Here is a 14,395-nt window from a genome sequence, read left to right as displayed (position 1 = left end):
AAATAAATAATAATAATCGAAAACCAGATGTTTTAGGCTTAGTTTAAGTGAAACATGTCAATTCTAGTCTTAATTTTGACAGTTTGTTGCAAAAGTGATATATTTGGTATTTTAGTAGTTAATCTAGCTCTTTTTTGGCCCTAGCGCATTTCTATTCAACTCTTGCCCAAAGAGGTCCGGAGTCTGCTGGTTTTTGGTTCTACCTGATAATTAATTGCACCCACCTGGTGTCCCAGGTCTAAATCAGTCCCTGATTAGAGGGAAACAATGAAAAAAAGCAGTGCAACTGCCTTTGAGGTCCTGAGAGGATCTTTGAGGGCCCTAGCGGTTCAACTCTACCATTGAAATCACCTTGAGAAGGTGCCTCTACGTCATCCCAAGGGAGGAATTCAGTATGAAATACACTCCCTTCTAGATGTGCTGGGCGGTAGCACTGTAGGCTCATTACAACACCTCAGGGCTTACTATAAAAGCCGGTGACAGTGCTCCTCATTTGGCAATGGTCTTGGTAAGTGGAGTGTGGCCAATATATTGGTCATGATGCTTCCTTGACTTGACCACTGACGTTAAATAGAAATTAAAAAGGCAGAAAGGCACATTTCTGCATATGTTTTTTGCTTACAGTTTCATGCACATATATGTGCTTTAACAAAGGAAAAAAAAGACATGTAGGCTATGAGTGACATCCATCATAACAAGAAATAGATGACAATTGTGGCCATGTCAACTTGTCCTATGGGCTAGACATAGGGAATAGGGTGCCATTTGGGAAACAGCCCAGTGAGTAATGTTTCAGTTGTGGCGATAGTAAAGTCAGTCACACTCACGTCTGTGAAGCGCATGGGCTTCGTCCCATCTCCGTTGGGCAGAAACTCCTCACTCTCCAGGATGCCATCGGGATCATCAAACCTGGGCGAAACAGAAAAGGACATTACAATTGATAGTCCCTAAAAACCGGCACCTTAAAATGAGGGACTCAAGCTACACAAATAGAAGGGAGTTTATTGTCGAAACAGTGGCAAGGTGCTTCACTGAAAGGATTGTAACGATGTTACATAGTCAGTGAGCCTACTAGATAGAGATTGTGTCTGTGTGACTGTATATCTGAAGTATAAACATACCTGCCATTTTGAGTACCATTTCTGTGTGGCAAACAAAGGATCCAAGGGCGACGATGGGACAAAAACAAGGCAAACATGCACTTAGGAAATCAGTTATATTGTCTGTTCAGACGTCATTCACGGCGTATAAACGCCTCATCCTCATTGCTGATGTCATACACTTTAGCAAGGAGGACTGGGCGAGCAAAGCACAATTTGCATGGCGGAAATAGAAACAGGGTTTTAAGAGTTCTGTCTGTAAAATGGTGTCTGTATTAGAGGGTAAGTCACCCACTTTTGGATAGAATCATGTGGATGAATATCAGGGTTGAAATTAGAATTTCAGTTCATTTCCAGAATTGATTGAATTGAAAAGGAATTGACCCCAAAACCCTGATGAATACAGGCTACTGTATTTTTTAAGAAAAACACAGATGACATTTACAGACTGTTAAATGGGCTTTGGTTTCCATACTGGCAGGTAAATGACGACAACACGTGACACGTTCACAGTTGAACCCAACACAGCACAAAACCCATTACTCTCTCCAGTCTATGGGCCGGGCACAACAGCGGGCTAAATGCCACCGCCCTTATGCAATAACAATATCAAAGCATCAGTTCAAAAACAATTGGAATGAAATTCATTGTATCGCATTGTATTGTTTCTGTGGTGTAGAGGCACAAAGACAATCAGGTGAGTGTATAGAAGGTTTCAGATGCTTATCAGACAGATATGCAAAGCCTTGATTCTGATTAGCTGTGGCTGTTTCGCAATACAATTATGTGACAATGATGTACATGTACAGCAAAAAGAAACTCACGTGTCTAATTCCTCTGGCAAGGTCTTCATAGGCACATACTTGTCATCTCCTAGGTTGTGACCTTTCCCATTGGTCGAGCATCCCAAGATGCTCATCTCTGATTGTGCCGGCTCCATACTCTAGTCAGCAGTTATCCCGGAAGTCTGTTTGGCTCGTGTGGTGTCTGTTCACTGGGTGTGGTCCTCTCAGTCTGCTCCCTCAGATACTGTATCTAGAGGAGAGAGACAGACGTATTTCTTGACACAGATCCCATAGCTACTCTTCTGTCTGTCTTTCTACTAGATATGACCATTTGGGGACACTTGTGTATGTTAATACTGCATTTCTGTAAATACATCCAACTGAATTCCACAATACACCTGAACAGCGAGTCTCTCTCTCTGCTAATGACTATCTGGCTACTCTTATTTACACAGTAAACCTTTCACTTCAACACCCAAGATATGACCTGTTTCAAACACTTCCTGCATACATTGGCTGTGTTTACACAGGAAGCCCATTTCTGAGCTGCCCTTACAAATATTTGCGTTGGTACTTTTATTTATACCATGGTACTAATCAAATCAAATCAAATGTATTTATATAGCCCTTCGTACATCAGCTGATATCTCAAAATGCTGTACAGAAACCCAGCCTAAAACCCCAAACAGCAAGCAATGCAGGTGTAGAAGCACAGGTGTACAAGCACAAGTACTATTATGGTACTTTCACATATACCATGGTATAGTCTGAATCATGGACATGTGCCATGGTTTTAGTCTTGAAGTATGATGGTAGTACCATGGTACTGCCATTGTACCTAAATATTACCATGGTATTGCATTTATACAGTGCCTTGCGAAAGTATTCGGCCCCCTTGAACTTTGCGACCTTTTGCCACATTTCAGGCTTCAAACATAAAGATATAAAACTGTATTTTTTTGTGAAGAATCAACAACAAGTGGGACACAATCATGAAGTGGAACGACATTTATTGGATATTTCAAACTTTTTTAACAAATCAAAAACTGAAAAATTGGGCGTGCAAAATTATTCAGCCCCTTTACTTTCAGTGCAGCAAACTCTCTCCAGACGTTCAGTGAGGATCTCTGAATGATCCAATGTTGACCTAAATGACTAATGATGATGAATACAATCCACCTGTGTGTAATCAAGTCTCCGTATAAATGCACCTGCACTGTGATAGTCTCAGAGGTCCGTTAAAAGTGCAGAGAGCATCATGAAGAACAAGGAACACACCAGGCAGGTCCGAGATACTGTTGTGAAGAAGTTTAAAGCCGGATTTGGATATAAAAATATTTCTCAAGCTTTAAACATCCCAAGGAGCACTGTGCAAGTGATTATATTGAAATGGAAGGAGTATCAGACCACTGCAAATCTACCAAGACCTGGCCATCCCTCTAAACTTTCAGCTCATACAAGGAGAAGACTGATCAGAGATGCAGCCAAGAGGCCCATGATCACTCTGGATGAACTGCAGAGATCTACAGCTGAGGTGGGAGACTCTGTCCATAGGACAACAATCAGTCGTATATTGCACAAATCTGGCCTTTATGGAAGAGTGGCAAGAAGAAAGCCATTTCTTAAAGATATCCATAAAAAGTGTCGTTTAAAGTTTGCCACAAGCCACCTGGGAGACACACCAAACATGTGGAAGAAGGTGCTCTGGTCAGATGAAACCAAAATTGAACTTTTTGGCAACAATGCAAAACGTTATGTTTGGCGTAAAAGCAACACAGCTGAACACACCATCCCCACTGTCAAACATGTTGGTGGCAGCATCATGGTTTGGGCCTGCTTTTCTTCAGCAGGGACAGGGAAGATGGTTAAAATTGATGGGAAGTTGGATGGAGCCAAATACAGGACCATTCTGGAAGAAAACCTGATGGAGTCTGCAAAAGACCTGAGACTGGGACGAAGATTTGTCTCCCAACAAGACAATGATCCAAAACATAAAGCAACATCTACAATGGAATGGTTCAAAACTAAACATATCCAGGTGTTAGAATGGCCAAGTCAAAGTCCAGACCTGAATCCATTCGAGAATCTGTGGAAAGAACTGAAAACTGATGTTCACAAATGCTCTCCATCCAACCTCACTGAGTTCGAGCTGTTTTGCAAGGAGGAATGGGAAAAAATGTCAGTCTCTCGATGTGCAAAACTGATAGAGACATACCCCAAGCGACTTACAGCAGTAATCGCAGCAAAAGGTGGCGCTACAAAGTATTAACTTAAGGGGGCTGAATAATTTTGCACGCCCAATTTTTCAGTTTTTGATTTGTTAAAAAAGTTTGAAATATCCAATAAATGTCGTTCCACTTCATGATTGTGTCCCATTTGTTGTTGATTCTTCACAAAAAAATACAGTTTTATATCTTTATGTTTGAAGCCTGAAATGTGGCAAAAGGTCGCAAAGTTCAAGGGGGCCGAATACTTTCGCAAGGCACTGTACCATGCAAAGATCTGAATCATGGAAATGTACCATGTTTTTAGCTTTAAAGTATGATGGTACTTCCATGAACCTATATAATAGGTATTGCATCATTTATACCATGGTATAGATGTGGATCATGGAAATACCATAGCTTTAACCTGCATTCTACATTGTTGTTTAATTGAACCTTTATTTAACTAGACAAGTCAGTTAAGAACAAATTATTATTTACAATGATGGCCTGCCCCAGCCAAACCCTAACCCGGACGATGCTGGGCTAATTGTGCACCGCCCTATGAGACTCCCAATCACTGCCAGTTGTGATACAGCCTGGAATCAAACCAGGGTCTGTAGTGACACCTCTAGCACTGAGATGCAGTGCCTTAGACCGCTGGGACACTCGGTAGCCCATGGTAACGCACAACTATGATAAATGGTACCAAAAAATATTCTATGGTACCATCTTTATTCATTATGGTGACCATGGTACAATGGCAGTATAATGCATTAAATAAATAAACCCACCAAGGTCAAAAGAGGTTGGTTGGTTTTATACCGATGCATTTATATACCAGCATAGGCACGTCTCTGATAAGAGGCATTAGGCTGCCACTCATTTGTCTGTAACATCAATGAAAAAGGGAACAGTTGCTGTCAAAAAAAGGGTAATACTTACTGTATTAATAGTCTTGTTTTTTGCTCATGTTTGGGTTCCCTGTATTGCCAACCAGAAATGTGTAAGAATGTGAAATATACAGTATTTCCACGGATTTAAGTATTTTGGTTTTTGTCCTCAGATGGAAGGAATAAATAGTATTAATTTTCTTATCAAAATAATGTGCAGAACACATTACAGACATTACATAATCGTTCTTGACCCAGTTTCACACGGGCTATTTCGGCACTGTGTTTATGGGACTAACCCTGAAAAGTCAGTGCTAACCCTGCTCTGGAGCAGGGCCAGCTAGCCCTGAGCTAAGGATGGTGCTAGCTTACTTTAGAATGTGTAAGTATGAACACTCGCTTAGGAGGCTCTTGGCCCTGGACTAATGTGCAGTGTGAACACGCCTAAGGAGTCATTTGAACGAGAGAGACAACTGAAAACTGAAGAGAGAAGCACCAGACAAAACTATTATTTTAAACGTTATCTTCACAGTGAGCGAGTTATAAAGCATAGGATATGAAACACCAAGTTAAGCAGAGTGATAATATATTATTGTAATTTTTTAAAATTATGTTTTGATAGTTTAATGAATTTATAAGAGTCCGTTAGCATAGAAGCTAACGTCCGCTAACGTTAGCTCCAGTCAAGCTAGCCTCTCGTAGACTCCAACAAAAGTTCACACAGAGAGTGTAAACAAAGGGAAACATTGTAACTTGCTGTTGTGAGGTATGGCATGTTAAAAAACATAAGCTGGCACACACCCAGAAACATTAATTTGTGTGGAGGTGCTGACTAACGGCGGATAAAACATAAACTATCAAAATAAAGAAAGTTGCACACTCCATATATAAACTCCCAGCAATTTAATGGGTATTTACCAACGTTTCGGCATCACTGTGCCTTCCTCAGGGTAATGTCATGCATACTTGAACCAGGTTATGTAGACAAACAGTGTAATTAGTGCAACCAATGTCAAAAGTGAGGGGTGTGTCATAATGATTAAGTTAATTAAAATGAATTAGTGAAACTTAAAAAAAAAAAGAAGAATAGTTTATGGCATATTAAATATATTACGCTTGTCACGTCCTGACCATAGAGAGTTCTTATTTTCTATGGTAGAGTAGGTCAGGGCATGACTGGGGGTTAGTCTAGTTAATTATTTCTATGTGGGGTTCTAGGTTTGTTTTTCTATGTTGGTGATTGTGTATGATTCCCAATTAGAGGCAGCTGGTAGTCGTTGTCTCTAATTGGGGATCATATTTAAGTAGCTGTTTTTCCCACCTGTGTTTATGGGATATTGTTTTGCGTAAGTGCGCGTAGCATCGCTGTTGTCACTGTTCATTGTTAGTTTATTATTTATTTGTTTTTGTCTTTGCTTAGTTTCACTTTCTATTAAATAATGTGGAACTCAACATCCGCTGCGCCATGGTCCGACATTTATTCTAGCGAACGAGACAGAATATCCCATCACAACAGGACCAAGCAGCGTGCCCAGGAGGAGAGGGATACATGGACTTGGGAGGAGATTCTGGACGGGAAGGGATCCTGGACTTGGGAAGAAATCCTGGCAGGACAGGATCTCCTTCCATGGCGGGAGAAGCAAGGAGAGAATGGAGAACAGCGACGACGCCGGGGGTCGCGGCCACAAGGAAAGCCCAAAAGACAGCCCCCCCAAAAATTGGGAGGGGGCACACGGGGTGGTCGGCGGAGCCGAGGTGTGAACCAGTGACAACATGGGAGCGTGTTACCAGTCCGCTACAATCTGTGCCGGTCCCACGCATCAGGCCTCCAGTGCGCCTCGCCAGTCCGGTACGTCCTGTGCCTGTTCCTCGCACTCGCCCAGATGTACGCCTCCACAGCCCAGTATGTCCTATGCTAGCTCCTCGCACTAGCCATGCGAAGTGTGTCATCGTTCCGGTACAATTTGTGCCGGCTCTACGCACCAGGTCTCCAGTGCGCCTCCACAGCCCAGTGCGTCCTGTGCTAGCTCCTTGCACATGCCGTGCAAGGTGTGTCATCGAACCGGTACCATTGATGCAGGCTATACACACCAGGTCTCCGATGTTCCTTCACAGCCCAGTACGTCCTGTTCCTTCTCCTCGCACTCGCCCTGAAGTGCGTGTCACCAGTCCGGGGCCGCCTGTACCAGCCCCATGCATCAGGCCTCCAGTGCACCTCCCCAGTCCAGTACGTCCTGTGCCTGCTCCTCGTGCTCGCCCTGAGGTGCGTGTCACCAGTCCAGTACAACCTGTACCGGCCCCACGCATCAGGCCTCCAGTGCGCCTCCCCAGTCAGGTACATCCTGTGCCTGCTCCTTGTGCTCGCCCTGAGGTGCGTGTCACCAGTCCGGTACCACCAGTGCCGGCCCCACGCACCACGCTTCCGGCGACGTTTCCCAGTCCAGAGCTTCCGGCGACGTTTCCCAGTCCAGAGCTTCCGGCGACGTTTCCCAGTCCAGAGCTTCCGGCGACGTTTCCCAGTCCAGAGCTTCCGGCGACAGTTCCCAGTCCAGAGCTTCCGGCGACAGTTCCCAGTCCAGAGCTTGCGGCAACGGTCCACGGTCCAGAACCTCCAACGACGGTCCACGGTCCGGAACCTCCTGAGACGGTCCATGGACCGGAACCTCCTGAGACGGTCCACGGTCCGGAACCTTCTGCGACCGTCAATGGTCCGGATTATTTATTTTTTTTAATTCAATTAAATGTCACATAATTGTTTTGTATTTAATTTCATATTTGTCACATGTAATCTTTTGGTTCAACCTTAATGTATAATGAGCATCATCAACAGGGGGAACATATTAACAAGAACATATTAATTAATAAGACATGTTCATGAAATAAAGATTTGTTCATAAAAAGGGCCTGAGACCAAAGCATTTCTTTACGATATAAGATGATAATACCTTTTTACAAATAGTTTTTAGGATGTTGGCTATTTAGAATTGTATATGAGTAGCCTAGTCAGTTGAAGAGAGAGAGAGAGAGCCAACTGAAAACTGTAATTGAAGAGAGAAGCACCAGATAAACTAATTATTTTAAACCTGATCTTCCTACGTTTTTCTGGTCACTACCACGTTAGGAAAATACAAACATATTGCTGCAAATACCATGGTATTTTCCTGCCATGGTAGTACAATGAAAAAAATACAGTGGTACTATTGTGTTTTTTTGGTCACTAACGTGGCAAGAAAATACCTTGCTATTTGCAACATTACCATGGTATTCTACTGCCATGGCAGTGACTAAAAAAAACATTATAGCACCATTGTATTTTTTTCATTGTACTATGAAGGTACATTTTTTGTAAGGGTGATCACGAGGTTCAAACCAAACCCTCTGTTGAACAGTTAATCGAATGACAACCCGGGCTATTTACATTGACCCCTTTATTATTTATTTATTTAACATAATTTTTTGAACACTCAACACACACACATACTACATACACTTACACACACACACACACACGCACACACACACACACATATTGATGCTATGCGCACACACACACATATAAACACTTTCACACTCTTCACATATGCTGCTGCTACTTAGTTTATTATACTGAACAAAAATATGAATGTAAAGTGTTGGTCCCATGTTTCATGAGCTGAAATAAAAGACCCCAGAAATGTTCCATACCCACAAAAAGCTTATTCCTCTCAAATAATTTTGTGCACAAATTTGTTTACATCCCTGTTAGGTATCCCAGTTTATTGTGCTACTATTTCCTTTTTTATTCAGCAAATATTTGTCTTACTTACATATGCACTGTTGGGAATGGGCTCTTAAGTAAGCATTTCATGCTAAAGTCTGCACCTGTTGTATTCGTCGCATGTGACCAATAACAATTATTTAATTATGTGCGGGAGTTATCTTTTCTACGATGATGGTATAGTTACTCCCCACTGGGTTGCATGACCTCAGTGACACCGATTTACCCCATTTCCAATTTCCTCTGTGAGATCAGAGGCCCCGGGGGAGTTCGTTCCACAGACAATGGGCTGTTGTTGTTATCTAGCTGCTTCCTGGGTGGAGACAGCAGCCCCATTGTGTCACCACAACAAGTGTCACCCGGCCTGGCAGAGCATCTCTAGCCGCAGCTCTCCACACAGCTGGTAATGGATCACCCACCACCACTCCAGTTTTAAAGTGAACATTACAATATGTGATTAACATAAGGAAACTGAGCCGCAGTGAGGTTCATTGGAGACCTTGACTATCTCTCAGCAGCTTCGAAATGAGGGACATATGAGTAAAGGTTCAAATGTAACATTCATTCATTTGAATCTGAAAGGTTGCAAAAGATCAATCGTTCATCTTCCCTCTCTGACTTGGTGGGGTGCAGTGCTGCCTGGCAGGAGCTGGATCAAGCAGTGAGGAGATAGATCCAGAATTTGTTCTATCAAAGGTTATTAAAGATCACATGAGTCAGCAGAAGGCTGAGTGTCTATTTAGGCCCCATTTTTTATCTATGGCCTTGGCTGATGATCTAGGACACTGGCAGACCACACTTTTTGGAAGACGTGAGATGGTCAGTTCAGGGTCAAAGAAAAGACGACACCCAATTTCCACTAGACAGATGAACACAGACAAAGAGAGAGACACACACAGAAAATACACATGGACTGTACCTATCCCCTTGTGGGTGAGAAATAGTCTATGGAATGTGAAGATCTCCCTCAATAATAGCATATTGCTTCTGCTGAGTTGCTAGGCCACTTTAGTGTCCCTGGGGACATAAATAACATTATAGTTGAGTTCAAGTTCAAGAAATATTAGCCCACTACATCAAAAACACTCTAATTACTTTCATTTTGAGCATGGGAATATTAAAGCAATGTTTATTATCTGACCTGTCACTGTCTGAATGTTTCCGAATGTTTCACTGTATCTCAGGCCTCTGGAGACTCTCTCATACTGCTGTCTCTCTTGCTCTGCACCTTTAGCCCCCAGTCTCTGTATGGCCACCGTGTGCATTTCCTGTCTCTATACTTTATTTGGCTCATTTTCTCTTCTCATTCACTTCCTCAATGCTCTCTGGACACAGATGCGGTTCTCATTGTCAGGCCCAATGTAAACATTTGAATCCGTATGGAGTTTATTTCCCAACGTAAACACTGTATTAAATGAAAACAATATGATTGGATAGGGGTGTTAAGTCAGGAAGATCCCAGTACATGCATTTATTACTGTTGTACTAATGGAGTAGCGTCCACTCTTTACAACCGTAATCATTGACTATGGCTTATAAAAGCAACATGTTCCTTTCTCTGTGACTCATTGTTAGTAAGTACATCGCAATTGATTTTCTGAACCATTCAAGCGTTTGCCATAGGCTTCTCTAAATCAATTTCAATCATGTTGTCCCTTTGGATTTGGTGAATTGTTCCCAGAAAGCTCTGCACTCTGGAGAATATGAACGCACATGGAATCATTATGTGTGTGTGTGTGTGTGTGTGTGTGTGTGTGTGTGTGTGTGTGTGTGTGTGTGTGTGTGTGTGTGTGTGTGTGTGTGTGTGTGTGTGTGTGTGTGTGTGTGTGTGTGTGTATTTATAGAGCAGCTGGCTGAACAACCTGTCTATGTCCTTTACTTGTAGTCCTCTTGTTACCGAGATGGGTCCAACGGTAAGACGTCTCACAGAATCCACTTGTTAGAAGAGTCCACTTCCATCTTTACACAGTCAGACACACACACATCTTTCAATGTTTGTATATTTATCTTGGGTTGTTATAACCCCTTATTTACTCTGTACTGTATGTGTCACTGTGCCCACCCTAACCAACACAATCCAACACACAGACCAGGAGTGTATTTACTAGGAACCAAAGCAAACAGAGGAAACGTTGTCTAATAAGCCATTTTTTGTTGATGTACTTTTTATCCCTTTTTCTCCCCAATTTCGTAATATACAATTGGTAGTTGCAGTCTTGTCCCATCGCTGCAACTCCAATACGGACTTGGGAGAGGCGAAGGTCGAGAGCCATGCTTCCTCCGAAACACAACCCTGCCAAGCCACACTGCTTCTTGACACACTGCTCGCTTAACCCGGAAGCCAGCCGCACCAAAGTGTCAGAGGAAATACCATACAACTGGCGACACGAGTCAGCGTGCAGGCACCCGGCCGGCCACAAGGAGTTGCTAGAACGCGATGGGACAAGGATATCCCGGCCGGCCAAACCCTCCCCTAACCCGGACGAGGCTGGGCCAATTGTGCGCCGCCTTAAGGGTCTCCCAGTCACGGCCGGCTGCAACACAGTCCGGGATCGAACCCGGGTCTGTAGTGATGTCTCTAGCACTACGTAGCAGTGCCTTAGACCGCTGCGCCTCTCGGGAGGCCCCAGACAATGTATTTTTAGTTGCAAAACGTTTTCTGTTGGAAGATGTCTTACTCGTCTTCTACAATGGCATCCCTGAGTTTACTCCTGTTAAGCAGGGAGGGAATGAAGGTGAGTGGTGACCATTAGTGGCCGTGGTCAACATAGTTAAAGTCAACATAGTTAATCTGCCAGTATTGACCTGCTCTGGTGACTTGTAAAACATTTACACCTGCTCTGGTGACACACAGAGCCACATGGCATAACAAACAAACATCAGCAGCACCCTGCCATACAGCTGCTGATGACCCTGGGAGAGGAACAGAGTGAGAGGAGGAGGCCATATTAGTAAGACAGGGCCAGGCCGCTGAGGCCTACAACTATAAAAAGCCCAAGTTTAGGTGACTTAGTCCTGTCAAGCAGCAAAGACACACCATCAATGGCCTGTTATCTTAATTTGAGGCAGGTTTAGAATTATACTTTAGTGTAAGACTTACCCGGGGGAAGTCAAGTCAGTTAAGAACAAATTCTTATTTACAATGACGGCCTACCCCGACCAAACATTCCCCTAACCCGGGTGACGCTGGGCCAATTGTGCGCCGCCCGGGACTCCCGATCACGGCCGGTTGTGATACAGCCCAAGATTGAACCCGGGTCTATAGTGACACCCCTAGTGACACTGTGATGCAGTGACTTAGACCGCTGCGCCACTCAGGATCCCCAAACTATGTTGATACAGGCATCAACTGCTGTCTCTGCAATACTGCATGTGTTTTTGAAGCTCCTGTCCCAGCTGTCTTAAATAATAACCCGGGTGACGCTGGGCCAATTGTGCGCCGCCCGGGACTCCCGATCACGGCCGGTTGTGATACAGCCCAAGATTGAACCCGGGTCTATAGTGACACCCCTAGTGACACTGTGATGCAGTGACTTAGACCGCTGCGCCACTCAGGATCCCCAAACTATGTTGATACAGGCATCAACTGCTGTCTCTGCAATACTGCATGTGTTTTTGAAGCTCCTGTCCCAGCTGTCTTAAATAGCCAGCAATACCTTCTGACATACCATACCATGTACCACATCCGCTTCAGGAGGGGTGTGCATTCCACACCATGCTCCTCATCCACTTATACAGTCAGGGGACGGTTCGGGCCTGTTGGGGGTGGTTGGAGGGCGGTTGTTTGTTTTTGCTATAACACACCCCTGCCCTCACCCCAGTATGTATCTCATTCTACCGGGTATGACCACGTGTCACACCATGCTACACAGCAGGGTCATCCTTTAACCTACGGTTCCATGGTGCTGTTATGTAACCCATTAGCCACACAACCACCTGAGAGTTCCTTGTTGCCGTCTCAATCTGACTCAAAATAACCCCCTTGAAAAGTTGATGAGGTGAGTAAAAACAGGCGTGTTTTTGGAAGGAAGCATTTTCGTCAGCTCTATTAGTGTACAGCGGATCCTATAGCCATCCTCAATGTGACTGACCTTACTATAAACACCTTGTCGACCTAGCCACATCTGTCTGGAAAACACTTCAGCGTGTTAGTTTTTTCCATTTGTTATTCTATGACTTGGTTGATGTCTTAATCTTAACCCATCAGTGTAGCATGCTGTCAATTTAGTTCCATTCCCTTGGACTCAGAGTCTCCACCTGTTGGCCAGGGGGGGGGGGGAAACAGGGCTGGCACAGAGCCGGAGCAGGCAGTGGGCACATGTGGAGGGATGAGGAGATGCCCCTGCCCTGTCCGTGTGTCGGTACATCAGGAGAAGCCACCACAAGATACCAGCACAGACAGCCTGGAGGTGCTCGCTCCTCACCATCCTAAGCCAAATGTCCATTAAGCGCTTAGACACAAAGGGAACATCTCCAGTCCACCTTGGCAAAGATGACAACAATGTATGTGGGTGTGTTAGGACTGGGAATTTCCAGGGACAATACGATATTACCACAATACTTTGGTGCCGATTCTATATGCATTGCGATTCGATACTGCGATTTTATTGAGATTTTAACATAATGCTCACTATACAAGTAACTGCAAAAATAAAGGAAACACCAACATAAAGTGTCTTAATAGGGTGTTGGATCACCACGAGCCGTCAGAACAGCTTCAATGCACCTTGGCATAGACTCTTTAAGTGTCTGGAACTCTATTGGAGGGATATGACACCATTCATCCACAAGAAATGGCATAATTTGGTGTTTTGTTGGTGGTGGAAAACGCTGTCTCAGGTGCCACTCCAGAATCTCCCAGAGGTGTTTTCATCCGACCTCAACCAAATTGAGATGGGATGAGTTGGACCGCAGTGTTAAGGAAAAGCAGCCAACAAGTTCTCAGCATATGTGGGAACAAGCAAAAAAGGGTTAAACAAATCCAAATATGTTTTAGATTTTAGATTCTTCAAAGCTGCAAACCCTTTGCCTTGATGACAGCTTTGCACACTCTTTGGATGTTCTCAACCAGCTTCATGAGGTGGTCACCTGAAATGCTTTTCCAACAGTCGTGAAGGAGTTCCCACATATGCTGAGCACTTGTTGGCTGCTTTATCTTCACTCTGCGGTCCAACTCATCCCAAACCATCTCAATTGGCAAAGCAGAAATCTCATATTTGGACTAATCAGACCAAAGGACAGATTTCCACTGGTGTAATGGCCATTGCTCATGTTTATTGGCCCAAACAAGTCTCTTCTTTTTATTGGTGTCCTTTAGCAGTGGTTTATTGGCAGCAATTCGACAATGAAGGCCTGAGTCATGCAGTCTCCTCTGAACAGTTGATGTTGAGACGTGTCTGTTTATTTGGGCTGCAATTTCTTAGCTGAAGCTCGAATGAACTTATCCTCTGCAGCAGAGGTAACTCTGGGTCTGCCTTTCCTGTGGCGGTCCTCATGAGAGCCAGTTTCATCATAGTGCTTGATGTTTTTTGCGACTGCACTTGAAGAAACTGTTAGGATAATTAAGTTCTCATGTTCTTTAACCAATTCAATTAAATGAGTCTGTTAAATCAGGATTTGTAGGATACTGATAGAAATTAAAACAGACAGAGGCCCA

At 43.9% G+C, this 14,395-nt stretch overlaps 1 protein-coding gene across 2 annotated transcripts in view; it reads right to left on the bottom strand.

The window, feature by feature from the left end:
- Positions 1-14,395, bottom strand: part of LOC110527782 (sodium-coupled neutral amino acid transporter 3) — a 58,125-nt gene that overhangs the window by 30,296 nt on the left and 13,434 nt on the right. The window contains exons 2-4 of one of the 2 annotated variants that reach the window (XM_021609287.2): positions 1,925-2,135; positions 1,122-1,142; positions 828-909 (exon numbers count right to left, since the gene is read on the bottom strand). In XM_021609287.2, the coding sequence (XP_021464962.2) occupies positions 828-909; positions 1,122-1,142; positions 1,925-2,040 (219 nt within the window). In that variant the 5' untranslated portion in view covers positions 2,041-2,135. The remainder of the gene's footprint in view (positions 1-827; positions 910-1,121; positions 1,143-1,924; positions 2,136-14,395) is intronic. The other variant, XM_021609288.2, reaches the window with a different exon arrangement.

The sequence above is a fragment of the Oncorhynchus mykiss genome, chromosome 7 (genome assembly GCF_013265735.2).
Source record: "Oncorhynchus mykiss isolate Arlee chromosome 7, USDA_OmykA_1.1, whole genome shotgun sequence".
NCBI classification, from domain to species: Eukaryota; Metazoa; Chordata; class Actinopteri; order Salmoniformes; family Salmonidae; genus Oncorhynchus; species Oncorhynchus mykiss.
This window is presented reverse-complemented; position numbering and strand designations above follow the sequence as displayed.